General features: G+C 50.4%; 1 protein-coding gene across 1 annotated transcript in view; it reads left to right on the top strand.

The window, feature by feature from the left end:
* Positions 1-1,375: 1,375 nt before the first annotated feature.
* LTBP2 (latent transforming growth factor beta binding protein 2) overlaps positions 1,376-26,094 on the top strand; it is a 79,830-nt gene continuing 55,111 nt past the window's right edge. The window contains exons 1-3 of the mRNA XM_026051795.1: positions 1,376-1,412; positions 12,790-12,860; positions 20,320-20,566. Of these exons, the coding sequence (XP_025907580.1) occupies positions 1,405-1,412; positions 12,790-12,860; positions 20,320-20,566 (326 nt within the window). The 5' untranslated portion in view covers positions 1,376-1,404. The remainder of the gene's footprint in view (positions 1,413-12,789; positions 12,861-20,319; positions 20,567-26,094) is intronic.

Raw genomic sequence — 26,094 nt, 5'->3', positions numbered from 1 at the left:
ACTGAGCTGGGTTTGGAGGGATTGGAGAGCTCCAAAGCCAGGSTGAGAGAGCAAATAAGGCTCCCCTTGGCTTCGCTGCTGCACCCTCCTGGGAAATGGGACCRAAAGCAGCAAGCGCACTAGCAGTGTTGATGCAGCCCTGGAAAGCCCGAATCCCGGGGATCCCGGCATCCCGGTGGCGTGTTTCCCGYGCACCCCTGTCCCTGGAGCGCGCGCCCCACGGCCCTGCCTGAGCCCCGTTCCCGGGCGCTCGCAGCGGCGCTGGAAGCGCCAGCCTGGCTCCGCGGGCAGCGCTCGGAGGCTGCGCCAGCTCCGGCGCCGCGGGGGCCTCCCCGGTCACACACGGGTTAACGCCGCTCTGTTGTAGTTTGTTTCCCTTTGCCAAAGTGGGTGTTGCTGGAATGTCTCCTCTCTTAAGGAGGGGGGCTGAGCGTGTCCTCTGGAGAGGGGGGATGTCAGCATCAAAAAGACACAAAAGGGGGAGGTTTCCAAAAATAAAACCCTCCATCCCCTCCAGACTCTGCCAGTGCCAGAGGCAGCYGAGAAGGTGCTTGGAGCTGCGCGCAGAGCGGCCGAGCTCGCTGACAGCCAGGCGAGCGGGCCGGCAGAGGCGGGCGGGCACTTCTGCGTCTGCAGGGCAGCAGGGACAGCTGCTCCGCTGCGCAGCCCCCGCGGCCGAGGGAGCCGGGTTATCTTCACCCCTGGAGCGCGCAGGCAACAGGTACTGGCCAAGCCTCACGGACATGGGGAAGTGACTGGCTGCTTCAAGAGCTGAGCGGAGAAAACTGGCTGGCTGGTTCTCCCTCCGAGCTGCCGCTGGACCCCGGGCTGCAGGAGGATGCCAGCCCCGCGCTGAGAGCTCGCCGCACCGCCGGGTCCTGCCGTTGCCCGCGGGCTGACACCATGCAGTGCACCAGGGGGAGCATCCTCCCTCTCACGCTTGTCCTTTTCTTGGGACTTGGTGATTCGCAGCGAGACTTTGCTGCGAGATTTGAACCGAGCGCCTCTCACCGAGCTGAATCTGGGAGCAGGGAGGCACCGCGTGCCAGGCTCCGGAGCCAGGGTGCTCCCRTGGGAGCGGCGGGCACTTTGTACAGCCTCTTCCAGGTGCAGACGCTGCCTGCGGAGTCGGGGCCCCTCCGTGCAGCCCGTCACCCGGAGCACRACCCTGCAGCCGGGACGGGGAGCCTGAGTGGAGGGCACAGCCGGAGGCAGCGTCCCGAGCACGGAGCGTCCGTCCCACAGGGTGCTGGAGGCCAAGGCGATGCCAGGGGCTCCCCCAGCCGGGGCCTCAGCCCCAGTTCTGGCCAGAGGCAGAGAGCGGAGCCATCCCGCCAGCAGTCCAGGAACGGGCTCAAGGCTCGAATCGTGCCCCGGGCAAAGGAGCCGAATGGCAGAGGGAGGATGATAGGGTAAGTTTTGTGGCTAGAGGGACTTTCCTTTAGGACTAGATGTGTGATGTGATTCCTGGTGGTGCTGCCCTCAGGGAGCTCCACAGTGGAGATGCCAGATCCCACCTGGTACCTGTGCTAGCTCCCAGCACCTCTCTCTTTTCCCTGACAACAGAGCCATTGGCTCCCATCTCCATCAGTGCTGTGCGAGGAGGTAGCACACAGAGCCCACGTGTCCCTGGGATGCCCATCTCTGAATCTGGGGGGTAGTTACCAGGACGGACCCACGTGGGGATTGGGCTCTGCTGACCCTTGGCTGGCGCTGGCACAGAGCCAAGGCTCCAGAGCAGAGCAGGAGGCAGCTCCGTTCCTCACTCCTGTGCTGTGCGTGTGTGCCACACGTGCGGGAGGCGCGGGCAGTGCTCCGTGTGTGTGCGAGAGCCTCGGCGCGGGGCACACGCTGTGTCTGTGCGCAGCCCTTCGCTGGCGTGTGCTGTTTACGAGCGTGCTGGGTTTGATGCCCTTGTGCTGCCACAGGAGGGCTTGGGCAGCTCGGCGGTGCCTCGCTCTGCGCCTCGCTCTGCCTACGGCCATCCCTGAAAGTGTGCGGGATGGGGGTTGCCAGAGGGAAGCTGCACACGGGGGTGGCAGGAGAGGCTGTGGGGGCTCGCTGGGCTCTGCAGGACACAGCCGGGCTGCGGGGATTTTGCTGCAAGTACCTGGTCTCCTGGCTCCTTCCTCCCATAACGGGCCCCCTGTAAGCGCAGAGCGCAGCAGCTTCCCATGGCTTCAGCTGGCTCACACGGGGGAGGCTTCCTACAACTTGCCTGGCAGAGCCGCTTCCAGCGCCAGTCCCTGGCCGCAGCCCTGTGGAGGTGGAGATCATATGGCAAGGCCAGCTGCTCCGCCGCGGAACGGGCYGGCTGCTGTGGCGCTGACGTGCCCTTCATCCCGGGCTCCCTCCTCTGCAGCTCCCCTCCTGCTCCCTCCACCTGCAAGGAGCTTCCCGCAGGCTGGGAGGAGCTGCCGAAGCTCCCGTGCAGGCTGTTTGGAAGCCCCAAACAACCCCCTGCCCCAGGGGGTTGCACCCGTCGGCTCGCTGCCCTCTCACACAGCCACAGGACAGACCCTAAGACAGGTTCTCTGCTGACGTGGGACAGGGAACTTCACTGCAATATGAAAGGTGGTTTAGTTCCTAGAATTTCTCTCTCCTGCCTCTACCTCCCTACAAAATATAAAGACAGAAATTTTCCTTACTCCATTCCATGTTATTTTCTACAAMAACCATATAGAAGCAGTAAACACCGCCTTACTCTTCTTCTCATTATGTTTGATATACCAAGTATTTATCATTAATGGATATACAATGGCAGGGAGTCCTGAGCGGTTCCTGGCTTCCCTCTTCCATCAGCCTTGTTTTGTCCAGTAGCTGGAAGGGAGAGTGTGGAAATAATTCCCTGGGAAGCTGCAATCCTGCTCACTCGGGTTCAGGCACTAAAGGCAGGCTCAGAAGGCTTCACTCCATCTCTCACGTGGTCAGTGTTGCTTCAGGACCATGTGGCACTTGACTGGACGCGAGTCACCTGAAATGCAGCTTGTTTCTTTTGTACTGACCACCCCGAATAATCTCCACCAGGTTTGCAGGCTGCAGCTGCCTCCAGTGACAACAGCTGGTCCCTCTGTCACCAGGAGCGGGTGGGTGGCTCCAAGGCTCGGGCTGCGTTCAGAAGAATTTTGAACCTCTTTGAAAATAACCCTCATCCTTTAATCAGGGCCTAAATGAGGACGGTTGGTCCCGCCTTTCTGCTCTTAGGACCAGTTATTAGCTAAATTTCGCTTTGGGGAGTGTGTGAGGCTGCCACTGCTGCCCAGCTTACAGAAATGAAAATACTGAGTCTTCCTGCTGTACTTCCCTGGTAATCTGCACTGTTCTCCCTACGTCCTGTTTGCTCTGGAAGATGAGGGCTGGGAATAATGTGCTTACTGTGGTCCTTAAGAACGTGAACTCTGGAACGTGCATATAATGGCTTGTCATCGATAGCTTTCCGTTTCTTCTGGAGTCCAAATCAGCACTTTTTCAACTTCCCTGTGACTGACTGTCTTTGGAGTTTATGGGAAAGTGTAGCTAAAATAACAGTCAGTGAGTAACCACATGGCGTTACTCCTCACGGAAACCTAGTGCTGCTGGTCTCCAAGTCATTCTGTACAACTCCCGTGATTCCACCTCATCCATCTTATATCCCTTGCTGCATTGGACATATTTCCATTCAGGAAACTTGGGGCCTCCAGAAAGTTTCATTTCATGATGTTTCTTTTTTTTTTTTTTTTTTTTTTTGCCAGGTAGGATATTTTCTGCTCTGCTGTTTACACTACACTCCTGCTAATTTCTAGTACGACAACTTAATTTTCCCTCTTTCAGGTAGCTTTGCAGACTCTACTAAGCCCCAGTGCTATTTCACTAAAATGAACAGACAGGTTGATCTTTCCTGATTCCCAWGTCACAGTTCTCTGCTTGTACCTCTAAAAGCCTCACTTACTGTGAGACTGTATTCTGTGGGTAAAAAAAACCCTATTTGTTAGTACGATATCCTTTCTGGATAATTATCTTCCACTTTGTTTTACAAGGGCATACTCAAGATTGAGTTTCTTGCTCGAGGACTGGTCTGATGTGTCTGCCTCTTTGCTCATATCTGACTCTGTTGCAGGGGGACCTCCTCACACCCTTCCATGAGTGTATCCAACTGAAAGTCTTGGAAGAGCTGGATTTTAGTATTTGCTCCCATTGGTTCACTGTAAGGTGACTTTTGACAACACAACAAGAACTGTAGAGAATTACTGTATTCTGACACAGTGTTTTTCTGAGCAAGGAAAGCAATGCACCCTAAGGCATCTCCTTCTGCTTTGCTGTGTTTTGTTAGTTCTGTTTCCCCTGACCCCTCCTAACTGGTCTCTGGACACCTCCATTCCCTGACTCCTGCAGATAAGCCATTTCTGCCTGCTGCCACACAACAGATGACTTTCCAGCCCCATGGGTGCAGTCTTGTGTTTCAATTATAGGCAGATTCATTGATGCARCTCCTGCTTGATGGAAAGATTCTCCTCCTGAGTTATGGGTTGCGAGTTCCTGAGCTTGTGAAGAGGCCCTGACCACGCTGGGTATGACTGTACTCCTGTGACTGAGGTGTCCCTAATTTGGGCTGGCTAGTCTTGCTGGGAAGCCCGCTGTGATGCCATAAGCATCTCCCTCTGCCTCTGTGTCCTTCGTGGTGTGACCATGCTTGTTGATCTGCCCCACAACTGTGAGGGTGGAAGGCCTTGGTGGAGGATAAGCCAGTGTGCAGGTAGATAAGCCAACCTGCTGCCCATGTCTCCYGTCAGTACAAGGGGATTGTCAATACAAGGGGACAGTTCACAAGGGTCTCCTTGTGCACTGTCACCCCCTTGTCCAGCCCCACTGCACCAGCCGGGAGGCAGATTGTGCATATCAGATCCCTTGGGACAGGAAGATCAGCGTGGAGAAGCTCTGGGAGCTTGGGAGTTTACCAAATGCCAAATTAGTTAGCCTAGGTAACCTGGAGTACTTCCAGCTGGGAGGCTTTCCTGAGTCCCTGCAGTCTTTCTATACTCTCCTCTGCCAGATACCTTAATTACTATATTTTCACCTGCATAATTATATCTTAGACAATCCATCTCTCCCTTTAGAAGTATTGTTCTGTGAAAATAAATCCTCTGATAGCATACACGTTATCTTATATGATCCATCTCAGAGGAAGGTGGGTAACTGGGGAGAAAACATSTGTGCAAGTCCCCACTCCTGCTACTTGCAAGATCAATTTTGGTGGCATGGAGACAGTTTGAAGCTACCCAGAGATTTCAGCAGTCTTTGAGTATTTAGCTGGGAACCCTGAATTCTCTCCTCTCATTTTCTTTTTGTCATTTTTCTCCCCAATTCTTGTTTAATCCCTGCTGCAGATACCATCTGTGGTTATCCACAGTTCTACTTTGCTTAGGCTCTCTCTGCAGTGTGTTTGCAGGTCTGCTCAGGAGCTGAGGCAGTTAATGCTGATGTGATCTTGGCAGAGTATTTTCAGTGCCTCATGGATGCCAGCAGCTTTTGCTAATGTTCTTCCTTGAGTCTGACTGCAAAAGTTTCATATGCAGTTGGATGAAGTTCACTGTCCTGCAGTATAAAGGCAGACCTGATGATCTAATGGTCCCCTGGCCTTCAGTGTAGGATACTGTAAATGACCTGAATGGAGTCAGTGTATCTGGCAGCACAACCTACWGCATAAAGTTGAAAGATGATGCACAGATTGCTGTTAAATAAATAGTGAAAGAATGGTTCTACTGMATGTTTCAGTAAGCGATCACCCCTGAGGCTGTGCATATGCTTAAACTATGTGAATTTCTGCTCTTACTACTCTTTTGTTGTTTTCTTTCCCCCTAGTGTTTGTTATAGTTGCTTGCCTCTGGMCTCAGATAACACTTCAAAATCTTGCAGGCTTTTATCCTGCTCGATGTTTGTCCACTCCCCTGCATGGTGGGGACCTGAACCTGCTGGCCTCTGGTTGCTGCAGCAGTGCAGATCCCAAGGGGTTGCAGCTCCCTTGCCCAGACTGCAGGTCATGTTTGTGCATTCAGTTCGGGCCGTGAATGGTATTTCCTGGTGTAGAGGAGGCCTCATGCTGTGTAAAGGGGTTTCCAAGAGATATCTGTCGCAGCACAAAACCAGGCCACTGACAAATACTCACACCTCCTGTGCTCYAAGCTACCTGTTCTAGGTGCATGTTATCTGCTGAGCCAGGGACAAGCTTGATTTGCATTTTCTTACTGTTTTTTTTTTGCAGTGTTTAGAGTAGGGAGTACCTCAGACTTCAGGCGGGAGCTGATATGTGGTTTGTTATCTAATCCCTCGCACTGCGTATTGTTGGAAATGCAAACCCCATATCTCCACTAGTAAAACATGCACTAGGACATTTTGTATTACTCTGGATATTCAGTGGTCTGAGTTACCAGCTCTCYGTTTCCCCCTTTCCCCTTCCTTCCCCTGCCACTCCAAAAAAAGGAAATTGGCCACTGGGAGCAATCTGTCCTCTGCTCTGTTTTGAGTTGTGCTGGGAACGTTTGGAAGGTGCAAAATGGGCAGTGCTAGAGACAACCCAATCCTAGCACCTGGAATGTCCCCAGTGACTTTTATTTCCTAGCAGAGGTGGCCCGTCAGAGGGTAAATAYATAGGTGCTAGTTGACATATTCCATAAGATAGGAGGGATGATTTGTCCAAGGCTCATTTAGGCATCAGTGGGATTAGGGTACCCCATCAGAGGTTGTGGATTTGGTCTTGATTTATGCTACCCTTAGGTACACCAGGGCCCTAGCACACCACAGAACCTAGCACGTCCCCATCTGGGGTGGCCCCATCCCTCGTACAATGATGGGTGATCAGGGACAGCTCCACACRTACGGGGCAGCCTCCAGGCCCCTGCAGCAACCCCAGTTCCCCCCAGGGACAGTGTCACCAGGCTTGAAGGGAGCCAGACACTTTATTCTGCATCAAAGCAGTTCTGGAGAGGCCCCAGGCTGACAGAGCCAGCAGAGGTGGCTCCCGTCTGAGCTGTGTGATTGCTGGAGGTGCTGGTGACAGGACGTCCCCCAGGGGTCAGTTCTCGGTCCGGTCCTGTTCAACTTATTCATTAACGACCTGGATGAAGGGCTGGAGTGCTCCCTCAGCAAGTTTGCCGACGATACCAAACTGGGTGGAGTAGCTGATAGCCCTGAGGGCTGTGCTGCCATCCAGAGGGACCTGGACAGACTGGAGGACTGGGCGGCGAGAAACCTCATGAGGTTCAACAGGGGCAAGTGCAGGGTCCTGCACTTGGGGAGGAATAACCCTGGACACCAGTACAGATTAGGGGTGGACCTGCTGGAGAGCAGCCCCGCAGAGAGGGACCTGGGTATCATGGTGGACGACAAGTTGACCATGAGGCAGCAGTGTGCCCTGGTGGCCAAGAAGGCCAACGGGATCCTGGGGTGCATTAAGAAAAGCGTCTCCAGCAGGTCGAGGGAAGTGATCATCCCCCTCTACTCAGCCCTGGTGAGGCCACATCTGGAGTACTGCGTCCAGTTCTGGGCTCCCCAGTACAAGAGGGATGTGGAGCTGCTGGARAGAGTCCAGCGCAGGGCTACCAGGATGATCAGGGGCCTGGAACATCTGCCCTATGAGCAAAGGCTGAGAGAGCTGGGTCTGTTCAGCCTGGAGWAGAGGAGGCTGAGGGGGGACCTGATCAGCGTGTATAAATACCTCAAGGGAGGCAGTGAGGAGGAGGGGGGCGGCCTCTTTTCAGTGGTGAGCAGGGATAGGACTAGAGGAAATGGCTTCAAACTGAAGCATCGGAAGTTCCACAGGAACTTAAGGAAGCATTTCTTCACTGTGAGGGTGACAAAGCACTGGAACAGGCTGCCCAGRGAGGTTGTGGAGTCTCCTTCTTTGGAGATCTTTAAAACCCGCTTGGATGCAGCCCTGTGCCACGTGCTCTAGGTGACCCTGCGTGAGCAGGGGGGTTGGACTCGATGACCTCTGAGGTCCCTTCCAACCTTCGGCATTCTATGATTCTATGATTCTATGASGTGCACAACAGGCCGAGCACAGCTGGGGACACGGGCTTTCCAGCTCTCTCTTGGGCACTGTTCCTCCGTGCTGCAAACATGCTGTGCTTCTTAAGCGACTACGGATCCATTTCGAAATCTTCCTAAGACAGTGAAAACTGCACAATATTTCAGCCATGCAAATCTCAAGTAAATGCTTTAATTGGAACTCTATGCTTCCAGGACTTGGTCTCATCCAGCAAAACCTCCAAAACTCTCTGTCCCACTGCTGATCCTATCTGATCTCCTGTGCTGTGTGAGCTCCTGTCCACCTGGCTGCCAACTGGTACTGTCTCTCTGGGATTCCTTAGTGCAAAATATTTGCCTTCTTTCTCTGCCCTGTCTGTGTTCTCTCTATGTCACTCTTCCCAAGCACTCATCTGCAATTCTGGGGGTTCTCCCTCGTCTCCCTCTCCACCTAAATACTCTTATCAGGGAAGTTATGGAGGACAGGACATTTCCCTAGTGTTATCTCTATCCCTGTCTCTTAAGGGCAGCCCTGCTGAGTTGCTCCCATCCACTCCTGCTGGGCTGTCCTTTGGAGAACATAACCCTAGTGCTAGTGTCCCTATCAGGTTTGCAACTGATATCTGGAGTCAACTGGAGAATGACCAAGACAGAGAAGGCCCCACTTGAGAAGAAACCCTGTTTTGCAAAGGACTGAAGGGCTCTTCACACTGGCATTAGCTCTTTGAGCTTCATCCCACCCAACAGTGCGCCAGTGAGCTGTGTGAGACTTGCGAGCTGTGACCTGTGTCACGGCCTTGCAGTGTAATCCTTGGCAAAGTGTTTCTGTCTGTCTCATGCTCAGTCTACTCAACACATGGTGAGTGGGTGGGAGCTCAGCTCAAAGGCAGCATSTATTAGCTTGGCACTGGGCTAACAGGTTTGTGGCTTTCAGACAGGATGCGGTATCGTGTCCTTCTGGCTTAAAACACAGGCAGAACAAATGTGGGTCTGCTGTCCACACACCRAGTGGACATAACTTGACCCTTTTCCATCCATAACTACGTGATTATGACACTGGCTTGTGTCCCTGGGGTTTGGAAGATGAATGACTCAGTCTTGTCTGTGCCACGGGAATCATGAGGAGACTCCCAAGGTTACAAAATTGTTTCCTCTTTCAGTATTTTTTTCTGTCTGTTGGTGATTTCATGTGTGGAGCACTCAGCCTGGCAGAGCTTTGTCATCTCCTGTGGTGTTTGCCTTCCTCAGATAACAGAGACGTAGATGATTTTGGTTCTTCCCTCTGCAGCTTTCACTCTCTATTTTTCTGGTTCCTGTCTAGCAGTTGGCTCTCTCTGAAAATGAGGCCCCTCACTCCTCTGGGCATCTTCTCTTTGTTCAGCTGTCTCTTGGGTGTTTTTTTCTAGGGGTTCTCCACAGTCTACTGAGACTGCAGTTGGGCTCTCTCCTTCCTACACCTCTCCAGACTCAGTGCTGTGAGGCCGGGAAGGAGGATCCAAGAGAGTCCTTGGGATGTTGGGGGGTGATGTTGGTTCCTCATGGGAGAGTGAGCTCCCCATCTGCTGTGCCCCCAAAAGGAGGGTTCAATGGTCAAGAGGCAATCCAAGGGTATGTCCCATTCTTCTCTCACTTCCCCACTGTAGGGCAGGGTTTAGTTTGGTGTCTGTGTGTGATGGCAGGTCATGAGACTTGGTGGCCCTGAGGGTGTGTGTGGGTGGGTGGAAGCAGAGGCCTGGAGGATTCACCATAGCAGTGCCAATCCTCTGCAGTGGCCTCCAGCAGTGGAAAGGTGCTTGTAGGAGGATCACAGGGCTCCCTGGGGCAAGCATCACACCCATGAGTACAGGCACGGAGGATGCCGCTGGCAGGAGCCTAGCTTAACTCACCTTGCTAGGGGTGAGAATTGCCAGAAAGCACCTGATGAACGTGCCTGTCCTCTCGAACGACCTTGAAGATGTTCTGTTGTCAAACTCACCACACACGGTGATTCAGCCCTGGCCTTTGCTCTGTCTGTGCTTGTGCTTTGGGTTTCAGCTTTGCCTGCATAGGCTGTGACCGCTCCTTTGGGCTTGCTGGCCCTTGCCTTCAGAGGCCAAGGCAGGGCAGCTGCAAGGCTGAGTGCTAGTAGCCATGCTAGCCATGATGATAGCTAGTGTGGTAGCAATGTTAGGGACCAAGAATCGTGTGGAGATGGGACCTGCCTAGTGAGTGAAAGAGCTCAGAGGAAGCCACTGGGCAGGCTTTGCTGTGGCATAAGGGGGCACATCTGTGGCACAGGAGGCTTGCTCAGGCCTTTCCCACCATTGGCAAAATTTGGCAGCACCTCCTGGAAAGCCCAGGTGGGTTCCAGAGCTCTCTGTGGTCAGAAAAATGAAACACGTGAGAGCTCAGAGTATCTTTGGTCTACTAATGTAGGGGCATAAYCCTGGGGTCCAATAAGGCAAAGATGTCTCAGGTCCATTTCCTTTGTAAAGATTCCTGGGAAATGAGCCTATGGTGCTGTCACCTCTGACAGGTACAGTGCTCTGCCTGGCTCTGTTCCTTCAAACTACTCCAACCCCATTCTGTTTACTGGGATGTGATTTAACTCTGCTGATGATTCACTTGTGTCTAATCCTTCAAGGGTTTAAAACCTTCCAAGAATGATCTTGTCTGCTAGGTTTCAGGCTCTRTCTGTCTAGTCTCACACCTTTCCCTATAACCTCCTACTTGCTGTTGGCGTTGAGAGCAGTTATCAGTATGCTCCCTCCAGAGCATGTGAGAGATGTAGAAGATGTAGATAGACTTTGAATTTTAATTTCACAAAGAACTGATAGTGYGATTCAAGGCCAAACCAGCTTCTCTGAAGAAGGTACTTGCTTTGCCTACAGGGAGCAACTTCTGGTTATGTCAGTAAAATGAGAATGGGAAAGGGCTTCCTCTGTGGCAGATCTGCTGAATACGGCTTGTAAAGTGTGTGATGGAAGAAGGGGAGCTGTGACAGTCTAAGCAAAGTGGCCCATGCTGATGCTTGCAGTGGAGTTCTCCAGCAGCCCTTCATTATCTAAAGAGATGCTCTAGCTAAGGCATTCTCATCTTTTACTGATTTGATCTTTAAAATATTCAGGGCCTCTTGTGGGCTCTTATAAAGTAAATAAATAGAAGTTTGCAGACATGAGACTTGCTTTACTTGGATACTTTCTACTGTTGCCTTAAAGAAGAGCCCCAGAGGTAGCCTAGGTGTATATCGTCAACAAAACGAAAACTGGTGCTCTAGCCAACTCAGAACAGAAGTAAGTTTGTCCAGTAATTATTTCTTTGGTTTGTGTTGTTGCAGGAAGCCACACCAAAAGGTTTCTCCCTGTAAAGCCTGCCTAAGTTTATTAACTTAGGTTAGGTTGATCCCAAAGGGTAAGATACTGCTTTGCAAATTATGGGGCCTCTGAGACCACCTCCTCTTCCCATACCCAGTAATTGCATCTATACAGGCAGCCTAATTCTGAACTTCAGGCCCTCCCTTGACATGCCTGTTACCCACTGTCTGTGGCACTCTTAAAATGTGAGTCCCACAGTTTGAGCTCCAGCACTTCTGGAGGCTTCACTGCATGCCACACGCATGCAGGAATCACTGGGATGCCAGTGCTGAGCTAAAGTATCCTCTGACCCTGCTGTGTTACTCTGAAAACTGTTCCGGAAAATAAATGTATATGTTTCTGGGATTCCTGTAAATTCTGTCAGCTGCTCTAACTGCCCTGTCTGATGTTAGAAATAAACCATACTCCCAGCTTCATTTTCAGAGCCTTTCCAGAGCTTTCAGKCTGACTACTTCTAACTTTATATCTCCTGATGACTGTATTCTCCCACCTACCAAGACATACGAAGATAAATAGTCTCATAAAACAACCAGTCACTTCCTATTCCTTCTTGTCACAGCCAGTTAAATATGAGGGATCACCAGAGGAATCAGGATTTGCTGCCTGCTTGAGCTTTGCAGAGCATCTGTTGGATGCACAACTTTCTGTTGCCAGTGATTGCTAAAGAAAATAGCCTAAAAACTCATAATGAAGGAYAGGTGGGAATGATGTTCTTTGAGAAAAGACAGTCGAAAAGTCCTTGCAGCAAAGTGCCACACTTAACAACCACGGGAAGGATTTAAGCATCCTGGAATTGCATAACGTGGTGCATGCGAGTAGGCACAAAACTGTTGCTAGCCCTGGAGAAAGCCCTGCCGTTTGATGGGCTCGTTGTGCCCAAGGCAGGTAGCTGGGATGTGGACCGTGGGCTCCCGCAAAGAGAGGGCAGGCACTGGTGGGACTGGGGCTCTGAGCAGCAACAGGCTGCAGAACTAAATGTTGGCTTCAGCTGGAACAGCTTGGGGCATTTACGGAGGCGAAACGCGATGACCAGCGTTGGAACTGGGCCCAATTTATATCCCAGCACTCTGAACAAAATATAGAGTGCTGTGAGATCTTTAATGATCGCAGGTCATTAGTCTCCAATTACCCTTGTGAGGAAAATGGTTGCTCTCAGCACTGTGCCAGGAACAGAGCACAACAACAGCTCAAAAGGGAGACACTCCCTATGGAATCGCTCACACCACAGCATTCACATATTCCTTGGGGGTTTCTTTTCCAAGCATTTAAACAACTCAGCCCTTGTCCAATTGGTTTTGATCTCAGCGGCTGGTCCATCTGGAAGGAAACATCAGATAGTGCAGGAAATAATTTTATGGGTGACTCAGAGGTACTGGCTGCAGAGAGACCTCAGCTTCCCCTCTTCCTAATCATGCTGTTTTGTCTTTGCGCTTAGGCCGAATGTCTGCGGGAGACAGTGCTGCTCAGGGTGGACAACGGCTCCAGGCACAAACCGATGCATCAAACGTGAGTATGGAGGCCTCACYCAGCACAGGTCTCAAAATGCACCCCTGGAAAGCAGTCAAGGTCTGCGATGGCCCGGCACATCTGCCCTCCTTTGGCCTGAGGGGGCAGTTGGATGTGCTTTGCCCAGAGGTGCAGGAGAAAACAGCCTCCATGGCGCCGTGCTACTGCACTGCGCCCTTGCCATGTGTGCGTTAACCTCAGGTCAGCTCCCTGCATCTGCTCCCAAATTCTCCTCACACCGAGTAATTGCATATTCATTTTATTGTCATTATTAGTTTCAGTCACGAGCAGCATCCTGCTGGGGCAGGGTATTGCAATAGCAGATTTAAAGACTAGTTTCTAGCCTTACAACCTTGTTGTCCTGTTTGGAGTAAGACTCCAGTCTGTGAAAATCACATCAGATGGGAATTGGCAGGGTAGGGTTTTGTTTACACAGGCAAGCGTTACTTATGCTGAGGGGGAAATCAGGGCTTCAGATGGTCTAAATGTTATTTGAAAAAGCCAATTAATAAAATTGGCAAAATGGCTTGGATGGGTGGGGCTGGAGCATGAGGCAACATGTTGGTGGCTTTGCAGCAGCGGGAGGCAGGAGGGAATTCCTGCAGCATTGAAACTGCCCGGCATGGGGCAGCTGCATCCTGAAGGCCAAGTCCTTTTCTGCCTTCTCAAAATGGGGAATTACCAGGACTGGGAAAGTGCAAAGAGTATGATCCTTTTCTGCATCCATGTGTGTGGCCCCATGGTGTCCTCCATGCGAAGAACCCCAGTTCCTGAAAACGCTGGGCCCTCTGCACTGGGCCTCCTAGGCCCAGTTTGGCTCCAGTGTGCTCATGGGATGAGAGCAGCATGGAGTGATTTACAAGGAAATAATCCCATGCAAGGGGTTCTGGTGACATCATTAACCACACAAGCTAGGACCCAAAGATGCAGTGAAACAGGTTGTAAATCAGGGCTGGTTGCTGGTTGGTTTTCATAACCTGTGAATCCCATGCTGTTTGTGAGTTTCCAAATTCATCAGTCCTCCAAAACTGCTAAACAAGGGAGGAATTTGTCTCCCAGATGTCTCCTCTCCAGTATTTGCTGCTGTGCTGCTCAATCTGCCGGGAAAGACATCTCTGTGTCCATGGCACGGGCAGCCAGAGTGAGCCCCTCAACTGCTGGGCAGAGGGAGCCTCAGACACAAGCAGCAGGGCTTTCTCCTGCTTCAGATGTCTGTCTTCAGTTGGTCCAGATTCTGGAAACAGTTGCTGAGAAAAGCCTGCATGAGACACAGCCATGCTGTCATGCAGTGAGTGAGGGGCCGTGCTGGAGTTTTATATGACTGGGTAGATTGCATTTGTCCTCTCCATTAGCCTCTGGTCACCTTTGCTGGCAAATCCGCATGGATTTCTGATCTCCAGAGGAAGATCATCTGGAGGCAACAGGAACCTGGTCAGTGAGCAGGGGCCATGCCAGGAGACTGCTCTGTTCCTCCTGGTAATGCCCAGGGGGTTGTCATCTGCTTGCAGAGTGCGACTCCCTAGGGTGACAGTTAAGGGGTGGCTGGCAGGGTGAGAAAGAGGGGAGAGTTAATTAGATGTATTATATAGGAARGCCATTAGAAGCTTTATGAGAAAATAATTAAGTGTATTACATATAGGAATATCCCTGGAAGCGCTGGAAGGGAGCAGCACGCCCTTGGGCTGAGTGTTGCCAGTGAGGGATGCTCCTCCTGCAAATCCTCCTCCTGCCAGATGTCAGGAAGGAGAGGAGAGGGCCCTGGCCCTCCACAGCCTCCCAGGTCAGAAGGGCTGGGGAGCAAATGGCCCCTGTCCACTCGGGCCAGGCCATGCTGTTCCTGTGGCAAAGGCCTTGGCAAGTCAGGGAGTCTGTGCAGGGCCTTAGGAGCAGATCAGGGCCCGAGAAGGGCTCCACTCCTTCTCCCAGCCCCACGCTCCTCCCTAGCGTAGCCGTTAGGAGCTGAGCTGCATGGGCCGGGCACAGGGAGGGTCTGGGTGGGAGGCCTGGCAGGTCCCCAGCGGGCGCCTCCAYGTGCCCTCTGCCCAGGTGTAGGGTCTGCAGCGCTGCCTTGGGCTCATGGGCAAGGCAGGCCCCAGGGCACGGGCTGCCCAGAGGCGCTACAGCCACCTGCCTCCCTGCGGAAGGGGCTGCTGGGCACGGAGCCWGGGCATTTCTTGCCCTTGATCCCACCAAAGCTTCTTGCTGAATTGGCAGCAGCCCACGTGAGGCTCCAAAGCCACCTCCAGCCCAGTGGTGTTCTCCATCCAGCATAAACATGTGTAAATTTCTCTCTTCTGCATAAAAATGCAGGACTCTGAATTCTTTTCCTGTTTGGGGCTGAGTTTCTGTGGGCCAGCAACACCCCCAGTCTCTGAAATTTCTTCTTCCTCTTGTGGCCAAATGACATTTTTCCTCTGCTCGTCTTTTATAGCCTTCATGAGAGGCTGTCACTTCCCAGCCCTGAGGTCTCGTAGTGCTGGCTGATTAAAACCTTCCGCTCCCCAGGCGCTCCTGCTGTTACTCCAAACGCTCCAGGGCTCGTGATGGAGGCCTGGGCCRCCTTTGCTCTGCGAAAGCCATTTTCAGGACGCAGGAGTCAGAGCCACGGCCTGGGCGCGCGCGCCATGGCGGGCCGGGCTGAGCCGCCTTGCTGCTGGAATCAGGCTGCCCTGGGGGACCGGGGGGACCTGAGGAACTCAGTCACGTTTGTGTAGCAGTCTGGACCTACGGTATAGCTCRGTGCTTGATGGAGGTCACTTCAAGCTCCCAGAAACAGCAGTTGAAGGGAAAGAGTTTGTGAAGGCACCAGTGAGATAGAAATCAGAGGCAACACTATTATTGTCTCTGTCCACACTAGCTGTTTGTAGTCACAGCCCAGTGATTCCTGTCTCTAAATGACATCATTTCAACACTCTGCCTTTCACAGGCCTCACCACAAGCCTGTCCATGTTCTGCCTTCCCAGGGCATCACCCGTCCTAGGCACCCACTGTCCTGGTGTTTTCATCCTCCCTCAAGGAGCCGGGTCCCTCTGCGGCGCCGCGGCAGCCTGGGCGGGAGGRCAGCACAAGCAGCGGCTCTCAGCTGCCTTTCCGAACGTGACAGCCCTGCCTGGAGTATCGGAGAGCATCTGACTTCGCTCAAGTGTCAGGGGCTGCCCACATGTTTAGCGGGAATGAGGCTCCGCTTTGTTTGCCGCAGGATCTCACAACACTTGGGCTGCTCTGGAATAATTACATTAACAACCGCTGCTCCGGAGCAGGGGGCCAAGGGCTGACTCACCTCCTTTCTGCGTCTCCCTCCCCCTGTAAACAGAAGCCAAACGGTAGAGAGCGCGCTGTGCTGCCAGACAGCGGCTATAAACAGAGCGCGGGGCCAGCTATGGCAGCGTCTTTCTCTCATTAGGGACGTTTGTAAGTGCTGCACAGCTCTGGGCTCGTAGCCATGTGGGCTGCCGAGTGACTGCTCAGGTGCTGGGCCATTGTTCCCGAGGATTAATTAAAAGGACACTGTCAAAATGATCAGGCCTGACAGTGTCCCCCCAACAGGGGACGGTAAACCTTAGGCAGTCCTTAAATTGAGACCGTTGGTGTAAACACTGTTTAGATCCCGGCTACTTTGTCCAAGGGCTTTTCTGCTGGAGTTCAATCTGCTGGGGATATTCGGCTGCTCTTAAAGCTGCCAAGGCAAGCTGGACATCCTGTCCTACTTAATTTCTGCACTGAAGTGTTTAGTTTTGGATCCTGTGGTCTTTGCTGTTGGGGGGTATCAGGAAAGAGAGCAGGGTAGAAATGCAACCAGAGGGAATGAAGCAGTGAAGAAATTCGCATATGGTCTCAAGCAAACCCTTGGTTTTGATGGGTCTGAGTCCRGATTCAGGAAAGAGGTCAGGCCTAGCTGTTGCCATAGTCCAGTGCCTATCACCTAGCAAGCCTAGTGATTTCTTCCTTCTCCACCACACTTTTCCAGAGTTTGCACTCTTGTAATACCTTTTCATGACTGAACTCAAGCTCTAGAAAGACTTCTCTAGCCTTTCAGTATGTTCCAGCTTATAGGACTACGGTGCAGTGAGCACATGGGGAGCTTCCTAGGTCAATGAGAAGATAAAAAAGAGAAAAACTGTCTTCTAGAAATTTTCTGCTAAAACGCAAGTCAGTTAAGAAGGCAGGTAAAGAAGAAGTTCCAACCTATCTGGAACAGGCTTGGTTTCTACCCAGACATCAGACCTACACAGTGAACTGCAGACAAGGCATCCTATGGGACTTCAAAGATCTTCCCTCAGGTAATTAAAGAAGCTACRTCTGGACTTGGTACCTAGGAGTGCATCCAAGCTCCTGCCCTGTTCTTCTTTGTCCTGGGAAGAGACTCATGTTCATACCAGCTCTTCCCTCTCTCCCTTTAKGTCCTGGTGTTGGTGAAGAAGAAACCTGTATACACAGGCTGGCCATAATCCTCCCTTTACTGCCARGGTTTTAGGGGAGTTGCAGTATGCACTTGCTGATAATTTAGCTGCTGCCTGTATTTCTTCATACCTGGCTATTTATCTCCTACTGAGACTGATCCTGCCTTCTCTGTTTAACCATCAGAGCAGGGAGAAATCCTCTTGCTCAGCCTCCCTCTGTCAGACACCYAACGTTAGTTTTAACGACCTCCACTTTCATCAACATGATTTATCATAGTTCTCTTTTGCTTCACATGGTTCCAGTCTTGTCTGGCCTGGTAATACAGGATATATATACATTTTTTRTGATATGGATATTTTCAAATTAAAAAGCAACATTTTTAATTGCCATGCCAAGAAGAATTCAATACATTCGTGCACTTTCCAATCTCCTACAGATGGACTTATTTGATGAAGGTGCAAGGATCTCAGGGTCTGTCATYGGCTCTACTGCAGTCTCGCAGTGTCTTTAGTCAGAACAGCACTTCGGCTTTTCCACATCTGTAAAATGGAGATAATATTCACATGCTCTCTCCTTTTGTCTGTCACCTGGACCAGGCTAACATAAGGGGTTCTATAGCACAGTGTCTGCAAAATGACAGAGCTGGATTGATCAGCCTTCCCCTGTTACAGACCTGCCTTCCCTGCTTGGCCAGTTAGTCCCTGACAGCCATCCCTGCAGTGCTACTCTGCAGGGAGAATGTATTTCATGAACTGAAGACCAGACAAACTCATGGGCTTGGAAACTAAAAAGCAAAGAGAAAGATTCCAAATATACATTTTTAACCTTGTTTTATCTGACAGTTTTACAGTTTTGGGGTCCCAACACATGATTTTCATACCAATGGAACTGGCAGGATTTGAATGGTCTGTTCTTTCCTTCATTGCATATCTAGACACAGTCAAAACCTGAGACTTTTAGAAACGCTTTCAAGTTCTTTCTGAGTCTGCAGAGGAAACAGGGAAAGGGATTAATCCTAGAGCTGGAGTATTTCAGCTAGGGSAGCTCCCCACCCATCCTGCATGAAGGAACAAGTAGATTAATCCCATTCCCTTCTTCCTCTTCTTTATATCAGCTGCCTTAGGGACTTTATTTAGAGTGCCTGATTGCTTATCACTGTTTTCTTGCTGAAGGGCATAGTCTACATCTAACTTGAATATTAACACTGTTTGTGRGAGACATTGTGAGAAATGTTGTGATTTCAGGTCCTGGAGTCTCTCCTACTGCAATTCCCTGCTCTGCAATATTTCAGCACATGAAGTGGTTGTTTGGAATGGCAGGCTTCCTGGTATGATGGCATTTACTAAATCAGGCACTTATTGAGAGATAATGGTATGGCCTGGGAGCCTGTTTAAATCACAGCTGAATTATTGTAAATGACATCAAATTTTGGAGTGCCGGACTTCCCAGAGACGGCCCATTCCTGCCTGACTAGGGTCCTGTCTCTGTTCCAGGCTTGACAGTAGTGTCTGATTTATTTTAAGGAGGCCTTTCATCCAAAGCYCTAGTTTTAACCTATACAGCCCTGTGTGATCTGGGTTTTCCCTTTGCCTGACATCAACCTCCTTCCTGAGCATTAACATAGTAATGAAGGTCAAATGCAATGTTCCAGCCAACATATCCCTGACACAGTTGGGAGAAATTGATGATGACAGACCAGTTTTGGGGTGAGAGAAGGGTTTTTGAAAGCTTCTTCCTGCTCTGCTGTGAGAGGGGCTCAGGGGCAGTACAAGACTGCAGGATGATGCAGGGGGGCTGCTGTGGGGAAGGCACATGGGGTCAGAGCTCTAAGTATGTCTGTTTTCCAGAAGCAGCCTATCCTGCTGAAGTGTTTGCACTGCACCGAGACTGAAGTTGTGTGAGAGCATGGTCACAGAGGGAAAGGATGGGCTCATGGAAACCAAGTAGCTGTGTGAGAAGGTGGTTGGGATGTCAGACTGCTCCTGCTACCTCCCTGGGGGAGCTCTGGTTAATAAGCCCTGAGCAGAAGTAGCCACTGCACATTTCAAGCCTTCCACAGTGTTTCCAAGTGGCTGTGCCTCAGGTGAAGGTTAATGTTTGTCTTACATTGGCCAGTGGAGTTTCACTGCTCTTTGCGTACCTGGCCCTTTGCTTCCTTGAAGGAAGAGAGAGTCTTTCAGTGCCCTTTTAATTATGCTTGCTGAGAACAACTAGCCTGGTACTACCTGGGCAAGCTGTGATTTCCTGGCGTTTGCTGACTGGATTATAAACCAAATTTGGCATCTGTTAACTTGGGAAGTGTTAGGGTCCAGTGTATAATTAACGGCACTTTCCTCCTGGTGTGCAAACTGAAGCTGATGTGCTGTAATTAGGAACACACACAGGCTTGGAGAGTGATTTGGGCATGAAATTAATGAACTGTAAGTCCTTGTAGCTGTGGAGGAATTTGAGCATGGCAACTCCAAAATTAGCTGGTGCAGGGAGAGCTGGAATGTTCCTGAGGGGACAGGACACAGGGACTGTACAAATCAAATGCTGAATCGTAATAAAACAGCACCATAACATGTGAACTGCTCCCAAGAGGCTGCAGTAGGGCATTGCTAYCTGCCTCATCCATGTCTTGTTATTTTTCCTTGTGCAGTTGCTGCCTCTGCTTTGGATTTGAGTCCCCGTTTCTGGCCACAGCTCTACAGGGCATACTGGAGACAATGGGCTTTCCTGGGAAAACCCTGGTGCCTATTTTTGGTGGGAACAGAAACAAGGCCTCCTCCTTTGGTGGCAGTGCCCCTGTATTAGGGATTCATGGCAGTAATAATACAGAGCCTTTTGCTCCTGGTGCCAGGCCAGGGTAGGAATGAGCGTGTGTGCAATGGCCTGATCCTCCTCATGAGGACCTACCTGCTTGCAGGAGCAGAAGGCAGCCAGAGGATGGGATGTCCCCGGCTGTGCTGCCCACAATGTGCACCACCATGGCCTAAGAGAGGACACAACGATTAGCCCCGAGCTCRCTGCCTGGCGAGCCGTGTGTCCTGCTAACTGCCTCTCTGTGTCTCCCCAGCTGTCTGCGACCCGCCGTGCCAGAACAAGGGCTCCTGCAGTCGGCCCCAGGTCTGTATCTGTCGCTCGGGYTTCCAGGGATCCAGGTGTGAAGAAACTGTTCCTGAGCAAGAATATTATCCTCCTSCTGCTGCTGCTGCYGCTTTCCGCCCCCCTGCAAGTTCTTTCCGGAGGAGAACCAGCACTGCAGAGAGAGAAGCTTCCCCGAGAGCGGCTCAGGCACCCGTCCCACGGCACTCACCGCCCGTGTAAGTCAACCCCAGTTCCTGACAGGTTGTACAAATACAATAATATGCTTTGTCACACCAGCTCAAGGCCATATGCTTTGTCACACCAGCTCAAGGCCCAAGCTTCCATGCCTTTAGTCTCACCACTGGCCTGGTCTGTCTTTGAGATAGTAGCAGGGTGCACTGAGGAGTAGAGTTTTACTTTTATATATCTATTTTATATATCTATAGATATATCTATAAGATATGTCTATTATAAAGTATGTCCAGGTTACACTCACAGGAAGGAACACAGGTCTGAGGTGTGCCAATATGAGTGAAAGTGATGATACCTGTAGCATGTCTGAGGTGAGTATCCTCAGAAACTCTAGCAATCGATGGGCTAGTTGTTTTGTAGCCTTGTTTCACCCTACTGTTGTCTGGGTCATTTTTGTACCCAGTTAAGTGCCTACATATTTGGTACTGAAGCAAAGATGCAGCTATTGGAGTTCAGAGGGGTCTAGAAATAGAGAATATATTAGGCTTAGGGTGACAATTGTGACAATGCTTCTTGTGTGTCAAACACCTCCTGGAACAGAACAACTCCCGCTTCTTTTTTTTTTAACACCTCTGCTTTTCTGTAAGAGGCCATGAACATGGGAACAAAATTAACATTAGACTCTGCACTACCTGTAAATGCCCTGTGTATTTCTTGCTGCTACTACAAAAAGAGTCATATTGTTGGTGGTCACCACAGCAGAGAAACCACATGTGGTTTCCAGTGGAAATAGATGCCTGGAGAATGCCTGGAGAATGGGCAGTTTGGCCCCTGCTTTCCTGTTTTGCAAAGGTTTACTTTTAAAGTGTCTATTGCTTTTCAGTCTCTCCTGAAACAGAGGCAATGCTTAAGCTGGAGACATCTCTAGACATGCTTAAGCTGGAGACATCTCTAGACACACTCAGACATAGACAGTTTTGGAGGAGCTTGGATGACTGAAAAGGAATTGACGTGAATTGGCTCACTGAAGCCAGGTATCTTGGTGCCCAAATGAAAGACTATCCAGTGGGAACCAAATTCAGGCAAAACAAAGATGATTGCCAAGCCCACATCAGTGCTGCTCTGAGAGAGGCTTAGCCCACAAGCAGCACCCAGCCTTAGCACACACCTGCAATCCTGGTCATTACTCCCGACTTTCTCYGCTGCAATGACCCTTTCCTTCCCTTCCAAACCAGTACTCTGTGTGCAAAGAGTGAAGGGCAGAGAGAGCAATGCCATTGGAGATATGCCACCTGTTTAAGGCTTTCCTAGTAAGGAACATGACCTCAGGCTCTGCACAGAGGGCAYAGCACTGTGCAGGCATTGGTAGAGTATTACTGTGCAGACAGACACAGTGTCTAGTGGTTGCTGAGCTTAGATTGCTGAATGCCCAGCTGCCTTCTGTACCTTAAATCCTTTGGCCCTGTCCCAACGAAATAGGACTCCACTGAGGACCATGTCATGCCTTTCCTTGTTCATACTCCATGGAAGCCATGGGACATTGCCTTCTCCCACCCTTCAATGACAGCATTTGCCATTTCTCTCTTGTAGTCACTGCAGGTAGGAGCCCAGGCCACAGGCAGTACTGATTGCCCTCTAGTGCATGCTCAGGGCTCTGCCCAGGTTACCACACATATCTCCAGGAGGGAGCTCTTACTGCTTCCCTAGTAGGTTGTGCCACAGGTGCAGGCTGTGTTTCCTACTCAAGTGATAGGAAGTGATGTGTTCAGGAGGAGGGAGCTGCCTCTATCCAAGCACCTGTCTGCATTCTTAAAATTCAGTCTGTGCAGATTTCCCTGCACAATTCAGCAGCAGGATTTTACCTGTGAGCTTGTGAATCTGTGAGCTGTTGCGCGACTTAGAAGTTTTGCTGCTTTTAGATGTGTTRTTTCCTGAATAGTTTTGATTCTCCTCCTAGCCAACTTCTGCCCTACCTATGGAGCAAGGTAAGAGGGTGACAGTCCCCAAAGCAGGCTCAACTGCCACAGCTGAACAGCCAATCCTATCACCACTGTGCYTGGCTGTGTCCTCCCCCTGCTTCCCTTGCATGGGCTCTGGCTCTGTTGCACACTTGGCCTCTGGGTGAATTGATTCAATAAATCAGCAAAAAGTTAAAACAGGAAAAAAAAAAAAGCGTATTTTTCTGACACTTAGTGGGGTCACATGAGAGACGGGCAGAACTGCAAGACCTGGAGTGGAGAAGAAAAGTGATGGACTCTGCTTTTGGCTGCAGACAATTATTAGACTGGTCATTCCTCTCATAAAACCTTGCTCTCCAACTCATCTGAATCTGAAGCCTGGTTCTTACAGTCAACATCACCAGCACTCTGTGCAGTCACGATGGTGCTTYATGTGCTTCTACATCAGACTTTCCCCATGCAGTCACTGAGCAACAGGCATATTGGCCATCAGAGCCCAGCAGACAGAAAAYTTCAGGTACAGGGATCAATTCTTAGGCAGGGCATGCCTGTGCTCAACTTTGCTGGCTTTCTGATCACAATTATGGTCTGAGAGGAACATCTTAAATGGACTTTCCAGTCCTTGGTCTCCTCCTGCATGAGTTGTGCTTTTGAGACCTTGACTCTTTCCAGTAAACCTGCCCTGAACCTGCTGCAGCTGGCTTGCTTGTCTGATTTGTTGAGAAGGAAAAAGAAGCTCTTGGATGGGTCAAGAGAGCCAGGCCAATGGTGTTTCCAGGTCAGGGCTGCTATGAGATAGCTTTGTGATCCAAAGCACGTGATCAGTCCTCAGCTTCTTCTACATTTTCATTGGTAGCAAGGAGGAATTGCGCAAAAGTKAGAGCTTGTAGACTTCTAAGCCACATCTTGCTGTGCCAAGAAAGAAAACGAATCCTTAGACAAGTAAGATTTGCATTCTCTTTTTATTTATTTGTGTATATATTGGCTTTATTTGTGTTTATTTGTACTAAGGTAGCAATTAGAAGTTCTGAAGTCATGGACTAGAACAGTGCTGTATTAGATGCTGTACAAACATGCAACAAAAACATATATCCTCCCAAGAGACCTGCTCTCTAAGGGAGGAGGCTGATTTTGGTTTTAGCATGTTTTGAAGAAAGTGTTCAGAGGGAGGTAGGAGAGCAGCCTCTTGGGTTATTCAGCAACTGAATGGACTAACATATTGCCCATTTGCCTGAGAGGTTGGGCTGGTTTCACATGATTTCTTAGCCTCAGCTAGCTGGACTCACAATGATTTACCTTTCAGATTGCTACTGAGATGCTTAGTAAAACCAATGAAACTGCCTGTCTAGCAGAGTCCATGTGACTGTGTGTGGYACCTCTTCCTCCCCTCCTATGAGCCTTTATTTATGTATCGGACACCTGAGCTGGGAGTGCCTAGGCTGTATCTCAGCCAAGGAAGCATGAATGTAACAGCAAAAAGTTGCTCTCTTATGCCCTTTATCTCCTTTTAGGGAGAAATAGCAGCTCCTTGACCACTAGATTTGGACTGGTTATATGTGCCACAGAGTGGGTTTGTGTTTGCAACTGGCAGATATGAGGGTTAGCAAACGGATCTGTTGGTCTCCTCAAAGTAGCAGTCACATATCCCTCTCTAAGCACATGAGCAGGCCTGTGAAGATGAGGACTTGAATATCAGTCAGAACGTTTTCTTGAGCACAGGTGTTAGTGATGCAGGGTTACACATAAACAACTGTATCTGTGGCTGGAGAGGTACCAGGGAAGAGTCACTGTTTCCTTGGTTTCCCCATCCTGTGCCTATTATCTCTTCTTCCTGGACTGAGGAACTCATGTCCACCCTTCTCCAGCCTCAGCACTTGCATAGGAGGAAACATGGATAGAAGAAGGGTTGCTCTGGAATTACTTTCCTGATTCTGAAGCTGGTGATGCTCAAGCTTTCATTCCTGAAAAACAGCCTGAGAAATAAGAACCACTTCCCAAGTACTTTTAGCAGGTCATAGCTCAGTGGAGATTTAGAGCTGGCAGTTTGAGGGAGTCTGCGGGGCACGCTAGCTGCTGCAGAAGCTGGGAGGCTCTGGTGCTGTGCTCTTTGGAACAGGGAGTGCTCTGAAGACCCAAATCCTAGGGGTGTTAGAGGCCCTTCTAGCACGGACTAGCTGCAAATCCTCCCTCTTCTTGATCTCGGCCTGAATCTCCGCCCAGAGAAGCAAAGCCCCGATGGATCACTGTGCGGGTGGAGCTGCACCTCAGCCCAGAAGCCAAGCTAAATGGAAACAGCTTTGTTTTCCTAAGGCTGGAGTATCAAAAGAATTCCTGTTTATTTTGCAGGGAGTGGAAAGGGGTTGTGCCCCTGCTCCTTGCTGGCAGGAAAGATGGCTTGCTGCTCTGCAGCCACCTGCCTCTGACTCCATGCAGCAAGTGAGAAGGGCTCTGCTGCTGCCACTGAGAAAGTCATGGTTGTGCAAGCACAGGGCACGAGTCCGTAACCTGTAACCAGCACCTACCCAGGAGACTCCTGCTGCCCAGATGGGAGGTGTATTCTGGATTAGGGCTCCRTGGGATACAAGACACTCTTCTTTGCAGGAAAGAAGAAGAGATGACCGGGACCAGCAAATCATTTTCCCAGCAGCCTGGGCATGCAGAAAGGAAATAGCTGTGGTTTAAGGTGCTGAGACAATACACAGACAGCTTAAGTAACTAAGCTCTGGAGAGAAGGGAGCTTCCTTTGTGAGGACTCTGTTTAGACAAGGCAGTTGCTAGGAGGTACTTGGTGTTTTCAGGATGGAAAGGGAAGAAGACTGAGCATCAACATGCCCAACCTGTTGACTCCCATCCTCTCCAGCACGCAGAAGGAGACATCTCCCTTCCGGACAAGAGGAAGGGATATRTGCCTTAGCAAGTGTTGAGGAGTTGTGGCAAGTGCTTCTGGCCTGGAGACACTAGAAATCTTATGCCAGCATGCAGGCTTTGCCAAAATATCTGTTCTCGCTCCTGGAAGCCAGTGATGAGAGCAGCAGGGAGCAAAGAGAAGGCAGGATTTGGCTATGTGGTGGAGGTCGCTGAATGGAGAAAATATATTTTCCTCTTTTGAAAATTGGCTGTAATATCATTACTAGAAATCAGCTCCCATTCTGATGGCAGTCAAATGTTTAGCATGTTCATTTATAGAGGAGAATGGAGTCCATGGCAGCCRCTGTACTTGTCAAGGATGAATGTAAAGCTATTCAGAATGTAAAAGTGAGAGCTCCTTTTTTGGGGGGGCGGAAAAAATCCCCAGCATGATTAGCTTAGTGTTGACACACTGACAATTCACTGTGAGATCACCTGTGTTTGGAAGATGCTGCTCTCAACTGAAGTAGGGTTGTCTTAATTTTCAAAGCAGTGCCTGAAATCTCCTGTCTTGCCAGCTCTGAACCATAGATGCTTACGAGAAAAAGGAGTTTTCTTACAACTTTATTTGGGTTTSAAGTGAGTGTTCAGGACTACTTGTCTACCTCAGCAGTGCATACTTTACAAGAAGCTTTGTACTACTGTATGCACCTACTGAGTGTCCCTTCTGCTCTTCTGCTCACTTGTGACTGTAATTGACTTTCTAT

This window comes from Nothoprocta perdicaria, unplaced genomic scaffold (assembly GCF_003342845.1).
Source record: "Nothoprocta perdicaria isolate Ctin4 unplaced genomic scaffold, notPer1 scaffold_8, whole genome shotgun sequence".
Classification (NCBI taxonomy): Eukaryota; Metazoa; Chordata; class Aves; order Tinamiformes; family Tinamidae; genus Nothoprocta; species Nothoprocta perdicaria.
This window is presented reverse-complemented; position numbering and strand designations above follow the sequence as displayed.